Genomic DNA, 14,951 nt, shown 5'->3' with positions numbered 1-14,951 from the left:
TACATTCTCTTTGTGTCTACCTAAGGATCTCCACATTGTGTTTAGTCTCTCAAGAACTCAGATTTGTGAATGAAATTCTTGTTTAGTTTCTATAGTTATCTATCTTTCTTTGTCTGTTTAATTATGAATTACAATAAAACCTTTTTTTTTCAATGATCATTGTCGCATTTGGGTTATCATATTTTGTTGTTTTTAGCACACTAATCTATGTCGGCCAAATCGGATACGTAAAAATTCAGTTTCTATTGTTGTATCTGTCAGGATGGTTGAGCTCAAAGAAAAACTCCATCTTGATGGAGGTCTTTTGGGGTCCAGATGGAGATTTGGGTTCAAATACCGCTCGTGACAAACGGTTCAAGCTCGTATTTTTGTCATTTTTACAATAGTGGTCATTGACTCCCTCCATTGACTTCTTACCTTCCAATTCACAACTCTTTCTATTTGCACAAATTCTATTTCCACTACATCTTTTATTCACCGCCTGTTATTAAGCTTGTTTATTTACGGAGTTATGTCCTTACTGACCTACAGGACTGTCTCAGAAAATTAGAATATTGTGATGAAGTTCTTTATCTTCTGTAATGCAATTAAAAAAACAAAAATTACTTTTTCATGAATCAAAAATATTGCATAAGTTTAGGGCTAAAAACATATATGAATTAGCATAAATAAAAAAAATATCAGCAAAAAGTCAAAAGATGAAAATTACCATGTAATAAACATCATTTTACAACACCTAAGAACAACAACAAAGATGGAAAAAAAAACTGTAAGTTAGCATAAAATCAAAAAAGAAGCAATACATCTACCAGGTAAATATCAATAAAAGTTTGGAGCAGCATCAGTATTGTTGTAGCAACTGGATGTGTTCTGTTTTCTTGAAAAGTGTCAGCAAAATGTTTCTTTAAATGAGGATGTGAGGGACTACAACCCCAATTCACGCTGCTATTTTTTAATGTCTTATTATAGCTTCGCCTATTTAATTTGGTTTTTCTAATATTTTGAGATAGGATTTTTGAGTTTTCTTAAGATGTAAGCCATAATCAGCAATATTAAAATATTAAAAGGCTTGCAATATTTCAGTTGATTTGTAATGAATCCAGAATGTATGACATTTTTGTATTTGTAATTGCATTACAGAAGATAAAGAACTTAATCACAATATTCTAATTTTCTGAGACAGTCCTGTATGTCTCTTCTTTTGAGTTTTCTTAAGATGCAAGCCATAATCAGCAATATTAAAATATTTAAAGGCTTGCAATATTTCAGTTGATTTGTAATGAATCCAGAATGTATGAAATTTTTGTTTTTGTAATTGCATTACAGAAGATAAAGAACTTAATCACAATATTCAAATTTTCTGAGACAGTCCTGTATGCCTCTTCTTTGTTACGAACTATGTGTCGTGCACATCTGGCACTCACATTGGAAAGCAAAATCTGAATTTCATTGTCCAGGGAAATGTGTTTCCTTACTGTCCATATGACACTTTGAATCACCGATTCCTTTGCGAAATCCAAAATTAGCAGGTTAGTAAGATGTTATTAGAGAATTGAAGGGAGGGTAGGATAATATTATTTGAGGTGGGATCCAGTCTATGTGCATCAAGTCCTGAGCACAAGTCTGAAACTGCAGTTCAAATACCAGACCGGTCCCAACATACACTAAAAGTCTAGGAGCTCGACAACTTTCAAGGCAATGAATCCTAAAAGTCACGGGTGTATGAGGTGGCCCACCAGTCCAGTCGACAGAAGTAGTGAGTCAGTGCCGCCGAGCATTAGGTCTCATGATACTGTTAGTGGCGTGAGTCCGACTCAGATGTCAGTCGTGAATGATCTTCATCCAACGCTGATCCATGTGATCCATCTTCATCCTTCATATTAAGTCATTCACCTCCATTCTTTTTATTTTGTGTTGTACCAGGCGGAACGAAGCGGCTGTGACCTCCTCAGCATCTCCGTGCCCATCCGCCGCGGGGGCTCCGAGTCCAACTTGGATGTGGTGGACAGCGTCGGAGACGATGGAGTGGGTTTGGACTTCACCAAGGGAGCGCTAGGCATCGACAGTCTGCAGCAGAAGATCCTCAAGGTGGGAATAAACGCTATTTCCTCCTTGTGTGTTTGTACGTTTTTGGTGTTAAAGGGTTGAGATAAACTTACACACACACACACCTCACTTAATAAGTTTAATACCAAACTGTGGGGTTTTGTTTTGTTTCTCTTTTTATTTTATTTTTTTTAATTTAATTTTTTTTTTTTTTTTTTTTTAATTCTTTTTTGATTTTATGCTAACTTACAGTTTTTTTTTACTCTACATCCTGACACAGACAGTTTTTGGGCCATGATATTATTTCCATAATTGTTATTTTCCATTTTGCTAATTACTTTTTTCACTTCATTGTTGTCAAATTTTCAGTTAAGCAAAATAGTTTAAAAGCTTTCATTTAACTTTTAAATAGTTTTAAAAAAGATACATTATTTCCTCAAAATTACCTAGAGTTAAAAAAAACAACAACTTCTTTTTAAATCACCTTACAGAAGTTACAAGAAATGATGTTAAAACATTGGCAAACCATCACCTGAAATTTGCTTTGGAAATGACCTAAAACTACAAAAAAAAAATCACCTAAAAATGACCAGAATTGTACCTCAATAAATAGGAAAAGATGTCTTTCTATATCAAGAAAAAGAAAAGTCTTGTAGGTTGGGGCTTTAAATTAGCTTAATATATTAGGATCAATCAACAGTCCAAAGGAATTGACCAGAAAATTGGGAACACAGTGTCTTTTAAAAAAGATTCCATGATTTTTTTTTTATACAGGCAAGCATGATCAGTGACCATTTAATTATTTCTAAATGCTTGTTACAAACTTTTCGATTAAAGCGGCATCATATTTCTGCAATTATAGGTGTTATGTGTCTCTCCCATCACTGAGTTCCTCCTCCTCCGAAGAGAAATAAAGAAAATTAAAAACCATCCAAGCTCCGTCAGTAACTGCAGAATTAATTCTATTGATATCTCAGAGATCGGTTGTGTGTGGGAGACCTGATGGTCTCAACTTTCATTAGAAATTAAGAGGTTGAGCATCTGTATAGGAATTACATTTCGTCTCCCGCTGTAAATCCGTTCGGATTTTGGGCTGTGCAGTAAATGTAATAAATCACTGCTCCCAATGTGCAATGGCAGTGGAAAAAAATAAAATAAAGATCCCGCAAAGTGGGAGAAAGTGATAAAAGTACTTCAGGATGTGGGTTTCAGGTATTGGTGAGGATGTTCTCAACTGAGGCGTCTCAAGAACCTTTCCAGGCTGGCCTACATTCGATTTTCTTTTTTTTTTTTTTAGTTTTTGCCGCGGCTAATGTTTTTAAATCGACATCTCTCTTCACTCCCTAAATGCTCTTCACAATAATTGCATTTGGAACAGAGAGCGGTGGTAACCAGTGGAAACCAACAAAACTTTTCTCCGCTTTCTCCGAAAGGATTTCTCAGAGCTGAGCAATTTGGGGAAAGAAAAAAAACATCACATAGTGAGTTGTCAGCATGGGGAGGACGCTAATGCAATTTTGTTCAATGGTACAAAACAGGCTTTTTAAAATAAGATAAAAAATAAAGGGCAGTAATTACACTATTATGATTCTGTTAAATGGGTATGTAATTTATTCTTTTCTTTGAAGTTTCAGTCATTAACAATTCAAATACTAATTTCAAAGAATTATGATGCAATACTTTGAAGTAAAATTTAGTGGTCTTAATATGTTCGTAATCACTGATAATTATATTTCAAAGTAGCATGAAATTTCCTGAAATAAGTCATCGGAAAATAATGACAGCATTACAGTGAAAAATATCAGATTTCCTTGAAAATAATTTGCAAAATTAAGAACAGTAAAAAAAGATTCATGCATTTTCCGCTTTTTGTTTGAATGGTCATTTTGTATTATGAGGCTCAACTTGATTGCTGGGTGTGTTTCTTCCGCACAACAAACACAGCGGCCGACCCCCACACACTCGGACACACACCAGCAAACACTACGCTTTCAAAGAAATGGAGCACAAGAACATCAGTTCCTGTGCCAAAATAAGCAAAGCCAGTTTGGGTGTTCGATGTCATCTTACTGTGATTATTTAAAGCTTTTTACGATCACCTGGTGGTGCCATGGTTTTTGCACTTCCGCTTCACAGGAAAAAGGTCCTTGGTTTGATACCGACAGGGATCGCGCATGTTCTCTGTTCTCGCCGTGTCCTGCGGATTCTCCGGTTTCCTCCCACAGTCCAAAAAAAAAACATGCAATCGGAGACCCAAAATTGCACAAACCTATTAATGAGAATGCGGGATGAGCACAGATATTGAATGAATGAATGAAATGGTGAAGTCAACAGGCTCAACAAGATAGTCAGGAAAGCCTGCTCGTGAGCTTTCCTTACTGAGGTGCATCTGCGCTGCTACCACAACCTCACTGTGTCTATTGATTTTATTCTTGTCATTGCTATTGTGACTCTATTTATATTGTCATTTCATTCTGGTTGTCTATTTTTCACCCTTATTGTTCCATTCTGGTGTCCATTTTTATCCCTGATGTTGTTGCTGTTTTTGTTCTCCCTGACAAAGGAATTTCCCCCATCAATAACATTTATCTTATCTTGTGATCTGTACCTCTACTCTAGGACTTCTTTTCTAAAACAATGCTAGATTTCTTTGAACTTGCGTTTAAAGAAACTGTAACTGTAACCCTGGGGAAATGCAATGAAGTGTGCAAAAAGATAACATTCAGAAAAATTCAGAATGACATTTAACAGGAGAAAAACGAAGAAAATACTTTAAAATGGGTAAGGAGTTACTGAAAATCCTTCAAGAATCAGTGTTCAAGTTAAATAAGTCCTAATCGTCCTTAAACCGTGAATTATTTTTAAACGTTTGCCGTCATCCCGCCAGGTGACGGAGCAGATCAAGGTGGAGCAGACGGCCCGGGATGAGAACGTGGCCGAGTACCTGAAGCTGATGAACAATGCCGACAAGCAGCAGGTGGCGCGGATCCGTCAAGTCTTCGAGAAGAAGAACCAGAAGTCGGCGCACTCCATCGCGCGGCTGCAGAAGAAGTTGGAACAGTACCACCGCCGCATGAAGGACAGCGAGACCAACTGCAAGCACGGCCACAAGGACGGAGGCAAGGAATCGGGGACCCACAGCAAGGAGGGCAGCCTGAAGGACGTCAGCTCAACCGGCCGCCACCCGGCCCTGGACAAGGTGAAGACCATCGGGCCCGGCGTGTCGCTCTCCCCGCCTTTCTTCTTCAACAAATCGCGGGGCTTCGCCAACCTCATCCGGAACAAGTACGGCAGCGCCGACAACATCGCGCACCTGAAGAGCATGGAGACAGGCGGCGGGCTGCAGGTGGAAGGCGGGGCCCGGGGTCTGAGCGGCAGCGCCACCACCGTCGCCAAGACCGCCAAATATCAGAGCGATGACGAGTGCTCCACGGGGACCTCCGCTTCCGCCGATTCCAACGGGAACCCGGCGGGGGGTTCGGGAGCGGGCTCGGGGGGCGCCGGGAGGTCCGAGTCCAACGGGAGGATGGGGGAGGTCCTGGAGATGGTCCGCGAGATCAGGGAGGCCCAGTCCCAGCTGGCGGAGGACATGGAGACTCTGAGTACTCAGTTTAAACGGGATTACAGCTACTTTACCCAAGTGATGCAGGAGGAGCGATACAGGTGAGCACAATTGCAACCCTTTATTTAATCTCACTTTATTGCTCTATCTTCTTGAACAGTCGCCTCCAACCAACAGAGTTTTTTTCCCCGCTAGCTGCATCCAAATAACGTAAAATATCTCCTTTGCTGCTCCTTAATAGCAAATAAGAGCCTGCTACGACGGAAAAGCCTAATTTCTTCCTCAATTAGAAAAGACCAAATTAAATGAAAGTGAAAAAATCTCATTTAGTTTCAGCTCACGTGTTTTTGTTTTTATTCCCGCACCACCCCGACGTACTCAAACGTATGATAAGTCATGGCAACCATCGTGAACCTTCTCTGATAGTATCCTATCAATAGGACGGAAATCCATTCAAAATCCAGCTTCATGATTCCATTGAGAGAACAGTCGAGTAGCTGTGCAAAGAGGATGAAAGCGGAACGCTGTGAAAAGCAGAAAAATAACAACAGGACAAAAATAAACACGTGAAGCGGTGAAAAAAGAGAAGTACAGAAATGCAAAAAGCCTCAGGATGTGGTTCTATTTACAGTATATGTATTTATACAGAGAGCGTGCAGTACAGAGGGCAGCAGGCTGTAACCATTGGTGGCATAAGTATGAATTTTCAGCTTGAAATTCAATATATTTCTGTTTTGAAGAGTTATTTACGTTTTCTATCGATTATCAACCTCAATTTTACAGTCTAATAGTGAAGCATATCATGTGGCCATGTAATGCATTAAGGCCCCAAACTGAAGGTGTGTGTGTGTGTGTGTGTGTGCGCACATGCGTGTGTGAGCCATCGCTAGAACAATTATCAACCCCAGATAAAAACAGGTGGTGGCGCATCATTGATAAAGTGTATCAGAGAGAAAATTTGTTAATAATTAACATTTCGGTTTGATGGGATGCTCTTTTTTTTGTTTTTTTTTCTAAAATGCCATCTTTCAGTCTTCTCCGGCCTGTAAAAGTCCAACAGATTTAAAAAGGCAAGATGTCAACAGAAGTGCATTTCAGACTTGTGCCGATCTCCACCAAAGTCAATTTCCTGGGAAATCGATTAAAACATTTATTTAAAATAATAATAAATATAAAAATAAATATTTTTTTAATAATTTTCCACACAGATAGACAGACAAACAAACAAACACATTAAGATGAAACTTCTGTACTGTGTACCAGTTAAGCTATCCTATCAGAAATTAAAAAAAAAATCCTTAGAAAACAAATCACACATCATCAAATATACATTTTCCCATTACTTTGCACTTCACAGCAAACTTGGGAATAACTAGTTCACATGTTTAATTCTGTGTTAAAAAAGTAGTGCCAGATATTTTCACGTCTAAAAATAAATATCCATAGAATAAATTACCTGCCAACATGCTGGATAAGAGTTTCCCACTCAGCTCGGCGGCGCAGGGGGCAACGGATAAGAGCCTCTGTGGGCTAAGAACAGGCGAAGCGGAAACACATCAACCCAGAGACGAATCAGACGCAGTCCGAAGGGCAAACGTTCGAGCAGCACCGCTCTTCGCCTACACACACACACACACACACACACACACACGCACACACACGTACACAGACCATGATGCATTGTTTCTCTGTCTTCTTAAATCTGTGTTTCCACCTACTCATTATGTGTGTGTGTGTGTGTGTGTGTGTGTGTGTGTCAGGTATGAGCGCCTGGAAGACCAGCTGAATGACCTCACTGAACTCCACCAGAACGAGACCAGTAATCTGAAGCAGGAGCTGGCCAGCATCGAGGAGAAGGTGGCCTATCAGGCGTACGAGAGGGCCAGGGACATACAGGTGCCGAGTGTCTTCTTGCGCGCACGCACACAAACACACTCCGACACCCTCGATGATGCACTTATATAACGCACAACATGCCTACGTGCGCCTTTTTACAGTGGAAGTCAGACCCTCTCATTATCCTCTCTAGAATCTCTGTTAAAATATAAATGATGAACTCTCCCTGGGTTTGGGCTCCAGACGCTAAGAGCAGCCCTTTTGAATTATGTCCGTCACACGTATCATATTCTATTTAGTTTATGCGTTTTCTCTTTCTGTTTTTCGCCCCCTGAATCAGACAGTTATTTATCATAATGTTTTTAATTGTCCTTGTAAAGCACTTTGCGGTAATTGGAAAGTGCAATATGTTCTACAGCTAGTGTAGAGAAATACCACTTGTGCTACTACTACTACTTATAATAATAATAATGATAAAACTAATAATAATGATCACCAGTAGAGATCCTAAATTCACCAGATGTGTGAAAGAGGGATTAAATGTTTTTATTTCTCTTTATGTGGCCTTGTTATCGATTGGCAACCAATCCTGGTTCGACCTGACTGAGGCTCAGGCTCCTACTGACTGAGAGATAGGGAGTTTATAGATAATGAATTATCGAATAATGAGCTTTCATAAATTAGATATCTAAACGTATTCATCGTAGGATAATGAGAACTACCGCAAACAGCGCTCGCGCTACAAGTCGATACGACGAAGCTGCTTTTCAGCGCGTGTCATCTTACACTCAGCTGGATCTGCAGGTTTTAACACGTGCTGTGTAACCTTGTCGTTACGGTTCTTTGTAATGCACGACAGTTCTTCACAGCAAAGACACTTTTTTTTTTTTTTCTTCAAGTGGCCAAATATTTACGTCCAGGTTCTGACTTGAACACATTCCACCAATAGCGTGGCGTGTTAATTGGCGTTTGTTGACTTTGTGCAAACTCGACCGTGTCCCAAATTCATTTTGTTTGTCCAAAGAAAAATAGGGCGGCGCACAAGATGATTAAAAAAAAACAAAAAACTGATCTTGTTGATAAAAAGCGTTTGCAGTCCGTGGTCCACAGCATTTTGTCTTTTTTTTTTTCCAAAAAATTAGTTGCAGCTTGCCATCGATCCATACGTGTGGTTTAATTTCACTGAATCTTCACGTTGTATAATGTGAATAATAATGCCAAGGCAAAGTTGAATAAATCTCCTGTGAAAAGAGCGAAGATAGCTTGGGACAAGCTTGTTTTATTACAAAAACAGTGTCGTGTTAAGACACATTTTGGCTTCAGAGAGGACAATTCCCACGAAGATCAATTGATTTAAAGTCCATTAATTATAATTATTTTTTCCTGGGGGAAAAAAACAATCCCATGAACGTCATAAGACTGAAAATAATGCGTTAACTAAATAAGCTCTATCTTAAAAAATACTATCAAATTCTCGGGATTCTATTTACTTATTAAAACATGTAACTAACCTCATTTACACTTTTGTCATCAATTTGCAAGATTCCTGAGCTTGAGCTTGTATTTTAAGAGGTTGAAGCTGGAAATAAGTGCAAGCTGACTTATGAAAAGTAGACGTTTAGTGAAGTGGGCTACTTTTCTTTGAAAATGTCCACTGTCCACTTATTTTTTAAGTAAATGCACTGAAAATTGACATAATGATATTGATTTAAAGCTTAGCAAAGCCTATTGACTGATATTTCCCCACCTGGGTGTATGTATGTGTGTGTGTGTGTGTGTGTGTGTGTGTGTGCGTGTGTGCGCACGCACGCATGAGCAGGAAGTCCTGGAGTCGTGCCAGACGCGGGTCTCCAAGCTGGAGCTCCAGCAGCAGCAGCAACAACAAACTGTACAACTGGAAAACACCGACGCCAAAGTGCTCCTGGGCAAGTGCATCAACATCATGCTGGCCATCGTCACGGTGATCCTGGTGTGCGTCTCCACGGCGGCTAAGTTCACCGCGCCGCTACTGCGCAGCCGCCTCCACCTGGCGCTCACCTGCGTGGGCGTGTCCGTTTTGGCGCTGCTCTGGAAGAACTGGGAACACCTGCTGTGCGCCCTGGAGCGACTCCTGGTGCCGGCCTGAGCCGGGGTCGCCGCAAATCCGGCGCGAGGACCGGCGCGACCACGCCGCGGCACGGAGTTCACATGTAGCCTTACCCCCGCTCTCAGTCCGCAGACGCCGCGGGCTACCGCGTTGGCCGCATTCAAGGTCCTGCATGTCGACACGGGTCCGCTCAAATGGGCGGGGGAGCTTTTTATTTTCCCCCGGAAGGCCTCTTTAATTAACTTCATCCAACATCAAGCTGATACTGCTAAAGCGAAACGCATGAGGTGAAGCAGCGTGCCGCCATGATGATGTAACATTGTCCCTCATGATGGAGAGCTCAGCAACACTCACCAGCCTTCATCCGGGCCCATGGATCATCAGAATGTGCTGGTTTTAAAAAAAAAAAAAAGAAAATCTGGTGGTGATTTCTTGTCCTTAAAGGGAAGTAAGTGTGTCCGCCATCGCACATCGGATACTCCCGATCACTGGACGTATTTAAAGATTCACACACTAATTTTGCCTCCCGCCTCACCAGCCAGCTGTGATGAACACAAAGACACGACCACCTAAAGGTTGATTTGGACCGTGTGTAACTGTGTTTGTGTCTTTGTGTGTGTTTGTTTGTTTGTACGTGTGCTAGAGATGGGTTTTTCTCTCTTGTCTCCTTCTAAAGAGCATTTTTTTTATAACCCATAAATTTCAGGTGTGTGTGTGTGTGTGTGTATGCGTGTCTGTGTTGTGTTTGTTTTTAAATAATATTTTGGGAAATGCACTCATTTGCCTTCTTGGTGAACGTTTTATGAGACTAAACCGCGATCTAAACAGTGAAAAAAATAACTAAAGCTCCTTGAATAAAATCGGCGTCACCTTAACACTCAGAAGTTTTTTTTATCCCCCAAACACCCAACTCTCACGGGGATTGGATGTGTAAATGCCCAAAATCGGAAAAAGTCGGAATGATGTAGAAAATGCTGGTTCTTCCGCCTTGAACAGCCCCAAAACCCCTCACCCAGCGTCAGGTTAACCAGGATAGATAACGAAAAAATCATATGAAAATATTTAATTCTGGAACATATAGGAAAAAATAATACAATTCTGTCTTGTAGGATATAGAAAATGTAGGAGTCCATTAGCTCAGGTTTACTTTGGAAATATTTTAGGCTAATATTCTCTTCAGGAGAATGTGAGGGACACCATGACACTGCTCTGCTGCGTGCCTTAAGACTATAAAGTCCACAAAATTAGAAAAATAGAAGTAAAGCACCTTGTTAGTTGATATTGGAAAAAAAAAATCAAATTTTACAACGTGTTTGAATGCTCACCAGTCCTAACACTTTTGTTGTTTTTTTCTTTTTCAGGTGTATATATACACAGGTATCGCCAGCCTGGAGGTCAGGGATTGGCTATTGAAAGTAGAAAAAAAAAAAAAAAAAAAACTTATTATGTTCTCTGCAATGAAACGCAAAAAGTCAAATTACAAGTTGCTGGTTTACTCTCTGATTTGCATTTTTGTACACCAGCAGTTTCCTCTTTCTGAGTTTTGACTGCAGGATGTTGAAAAAATAAGGTTCAAATATAGAAGTGCAATTAATGCTATATCAGTATGTTTATATAGGAATAAATTCAAACGTACAAATAACTCCCAGGAAAATCATGCTATATTTTATCTTTTCAACGACCCCAACCGACCAATTGTCATTCTTTCATGCTAAGCTAACCAGCTAACCAAAAGGCCAACATGGTGTGTTTCTCAAACCGTCAAACCTCCCTCACAGAGACTTTCCGCCATTATGTCGTTTTGGTGCTTCTCGGCGTTTCGTCATAAGCTATTCACTTGCTTTTTGTGAATTTTTTTTTATTTTCTCAAAGATGTGAGAAAATCGGATGTCTGCAAGACGTTTACTGAATTCCAAAGACAGCAGCTTTAGCATTTAGCTGCCGGCTTGTAGACCATGAGGACGAAAAAGAAACTAATATTTACCGTAAGGGCAAACAGAGGGAGATCTGTGACTACTGCTTTTTTAGGATTAGATTAAAAGCTCCTAACAGGATCGTGTTCAATTTAGAAGATCCATGTTTTACAGAATGGCCTTTTATGGGAGGTGCACAAAACAAATGAAGTGTCGAGTGATAATGTTGATGTCGTGCTGCATTTGTGTCCCCTGGGAAGAACAGCGGACGGTTCAGACCTGCAAGGACTCCTGCCTGGTTGAACTTTGTTCATAGGCTAGTTTGATTTCAGCTGTTTAACTTAAATTGAACCTGAATTACTCCATCCATCTTTTTCAGTTGTTGCAGGGGATGTGTCAAGAAATACAAGTCACAGTTTAATAGTTGTCTAAAAAAAACACTCGGACATTTACCTGAAAATTTGTAAACCATGAAAAATTCTTAAGATTTTTTTCAGTATTTGGGGAAAAATTATTTAAAATGTACTCATTAAATTAAAAAAAATACAATATATATGTATATGTTTTTAAATTTCACTAAATTGATTGGTGAACACCAAGGAAAAAAAGACTCAGGAAAAAATGAACAATCGGAGACAATCTTGGCCTGCTATCCTTTATGACATTTATGCATGATTAGTACAGGAGTCTCCAAGAATTCACGTTTTTCCCACGTAACACGAACACAGCATCGTAAACGGGGAGAATGGGGTGGGATCGAACAATGTAGCTCCACATCCCCCGAACCCCGTGTCACTGTGATGGGGGGAGGGGGCTGGGTTGGGACTGATGCCTTTTCAATGCACATTATCTCTTCTACTGTGTTTTTGTTTTTATCTCTCCTTTTCTGGGTTTTTTTTTTTTTTTTCAAGGCACCTCAGACTTTCAACAAAACTACTATTTCTTCTATTTACGCTGGATTTATTTCGGAACAACAGTTCTCTCAGTTCTTCAAAGTTCATATTGTACATTTTCACATTTATGTCTCCTGTATGTGGATTGGTTTGTTGTTATGGGTTGTCCATGACACATGTTTTTTTTTTCCTTTGCAAATAAAATAATAAATCTTTGTTTTGCTAAACTTGCTGTTGACATCGTGGTTGCTTTTGTCACCATAAAGAGGGTGAAAAAGAAGCTTATCCATTATACATATCCCATTAGACAACCTGGGTGATGTTAGGAGGGAGCGGATCTGATGTAAAGATCAAACCGTGCCGCAAACATCACAAGGAATTTATAAATAAAACAAGTCTGAATTTCTTTTAACAAGCCCCACAATCTGAGCGTCTCCTCATTATTTTCATGACAGAAACTATTCACCAGGGTGTTAGTTCAGACATTTAAATTCCCTCTGACTGAAAAGTTTCTCAAACCTTTTTAACCTTAAAAACAACAATGGATGGTTCAGTTTTTGAAATATTTCATTTTGTCCTCTGAATATTTGCTCTGTTTGAAATTCAGTCACAGTTTTTACAGACTTTTAGCTTAGCATAAACACATTTAGCAATATTGACAATGCTATGTTGAAATTTGTGCCAAAAATCACTTTTAGCTTAGCTTAGCTTGTTTAGGTTAGCATAGAGACAGCGAAGCTTCTAACTACAACTGGTGATTGGCAAACAATTCACCTTGTGTTGTCATCTCCCACTCTACGAAAAAAGTCTTTTTAATCATTTTTTTGCCTGATGTGAGATTTCATGATGCCCCGCAGCCGGTTTCATGATGGCTAAAACTGAAGCTACAGCTGGCCAATATCTTAGCATAAGGACACCAAACAGCAAACCAAAAGTTATTATATAATTACAAATTTTACATTCATATAGTCCCTTAAAATTCTTGCTGTATTTAATGTTTTGCTGTCGGATTACACATCTGTAAATAGCCACATATTTTGTATGCTTTACCCTTTTTTTTTTGGTTTTCCATTGAATTCTTTTCCGTCAGCTTTATTGTCAATTTCTAAGTGTGTACCAGACGTACAGAAGAATCGAGAAGAAGTTTCTCACAATCCCACAGTGACATGGAAGTTGCAAAATTATAATACAGTTAACAGTAATGTGCACTATTGCATTAAATAGTAAGCATTGAATTAAGAGGTATGAAGCTCAAAGTGTATGTAGATACAAACTGCAAGTAAGGTGAAAAATTACAGATTTGATGGCATGAGAGAGTAGCACCAAAGGTTATTTGTACATATTTTTGTGATTTGTAATAATAATTAATTATATAATATAAATATAATGTATTAATAATTATAACAATAATAATATTTGTAATAAATTTGTATTTGGGGGCAATTTTTGTTATATAAACTCAAATGATATTGCTGCAAATTTTCATTTTTTTGATCAGTCGTATTACCGATCTAAATTTATAATCATAAATTTTAGCCTCCTGTAATGTAGTCATTTCATTTGACAGCATGAATTAGCACTGACAGTTGCATGTCACGTCGCCAGTGACTGACTCAGGTCAGACTCTTCAGCCACAGTGGTTTGTGTAAACCAGACTAAACATGGGAGATCATTAATGTTTTAGTTTCTGTTGGTGGACTGGAATGTATTATTCAGGTTATGACTTTCTCCTTTATTTTCCCCCCCTTAGCGTTGGACGCTGGTGTGCTTCTGCCAGACCCAATTTCTTTCAGAAATGCAAGGCTCCCTCATCAAGCTGGATCCAAACAATTAAATCCACCACAAAAGCTCAGACAAGCAGATTGAATCTCCAGATGACAGATGCATGATACGACTGCCATCTAGTGGTGAGATAAGAATACTGCATGCCATAAATAAATAATAGATAGACAATAATACTTTATTTATTCCCTTAGGGGACATCCTTTTGTCACAGCAGTGCAAGATCAACAATAAATATGAATATAAATATGAATAAAAGAGGTAGTTAAAAGTACGGAGACCACAACAAGGATGAAAATAAACAAGATGACAACAGAATGACATCAAGGATAAAAGTAAATAAACAGAATGTCAATGGAATGACAACAACAGCAAGGATAAAGAATAGATAACAAAGAGGACATGATGTGTGACTGAGTGAAGTAGTGGTAGCACTACGGGAATGGTAGCTCCTTATCGAATAAATGTACAAACACTACGATAAAAGGTATATACATCTGTAAAATTAAATTAAACAATGCATCGATACATGGGAATGCTTTCTGGTTGTCAATGTAATAGTACGATAAACAACTTAAAATTATTGCATCACTTCTCTTCCTGACCAAAAATATAATGACGCACCAAACCATACAATCACAGTTACCCCTACTATCACTCCAGGGAATCTCAATTCTGGATAGAAAATGCAGCAACTCCTTTATTAGGAAATGCTGTACAGAAAACGTATTCCCTGGACGTCAAAACAAAAATACTATCTTAAATAAATTTGATAAGGAATCGATTGCCAGGCTGCGGACTACGTATGTATCTGACTCTACCCATACCCCCCA

At 39.1% G+C, this 14,951-nt stretch overlaps 1 protein-coding gene across 4 annotated transcripts in view; it reads left to right on the top strand.

Annotated features, from left to right (window-relative positions):
• Positions 1-12,561, top strand: part of tmcc3 (transmembrane and coiled-coil domain family 3) — a 65,105-nt gene extending 52,544 nt beyond the window's left edge. For all 4 annotated transcript variants that reach the window (XM_086146607.1, XM_086146608.1, XM_086146609.1 and 1 more), the window contains 4 exons: positions 1,924-2,088; positions 4,934-5,709; positions 7,369-7,504; positions 9,264-12,561. In XM_086146607.1, coding sequence (XP_086002733.1) covers positions 1,924-2,088; positions 4,934-5,709; positions 7,369-7,504; positions 9,264-9,569 — 1,383 coding nt within the window. In that variant the 3' untranslated portion in view covers positions 9,570-12,561. The remainder of the gene's footprint in view (positions 1-1,923; positions 2,089-4,933; positions 5,710-7,368; positions 7,505-9,263) is intronic.
• The last annotated feature ends 2,390 nt before the right edge of the window (positions 12,562-14,951 follow it).

Source organism: Fistularia commersonii, chromosome 5 (assembly GCF_037954325.1).
Source record: "Fistularia commersonii isolate RoL2024-O1a breed Wild chromosome 5, RoL_Fcom_v1.0, whole genome shotgun sequence".
NCBI classification, from domain to species: Eukaryota; Metazoa; Chordata; class Actinopteri; order Syngnathiformes; family Fistulariidae; genus Fistularia; species Fistularia commersonii.
Note: the sequence above shows the minus strand (reverse complement) of the source record. Positions and strands in the feature narration are given on the sequence as shown.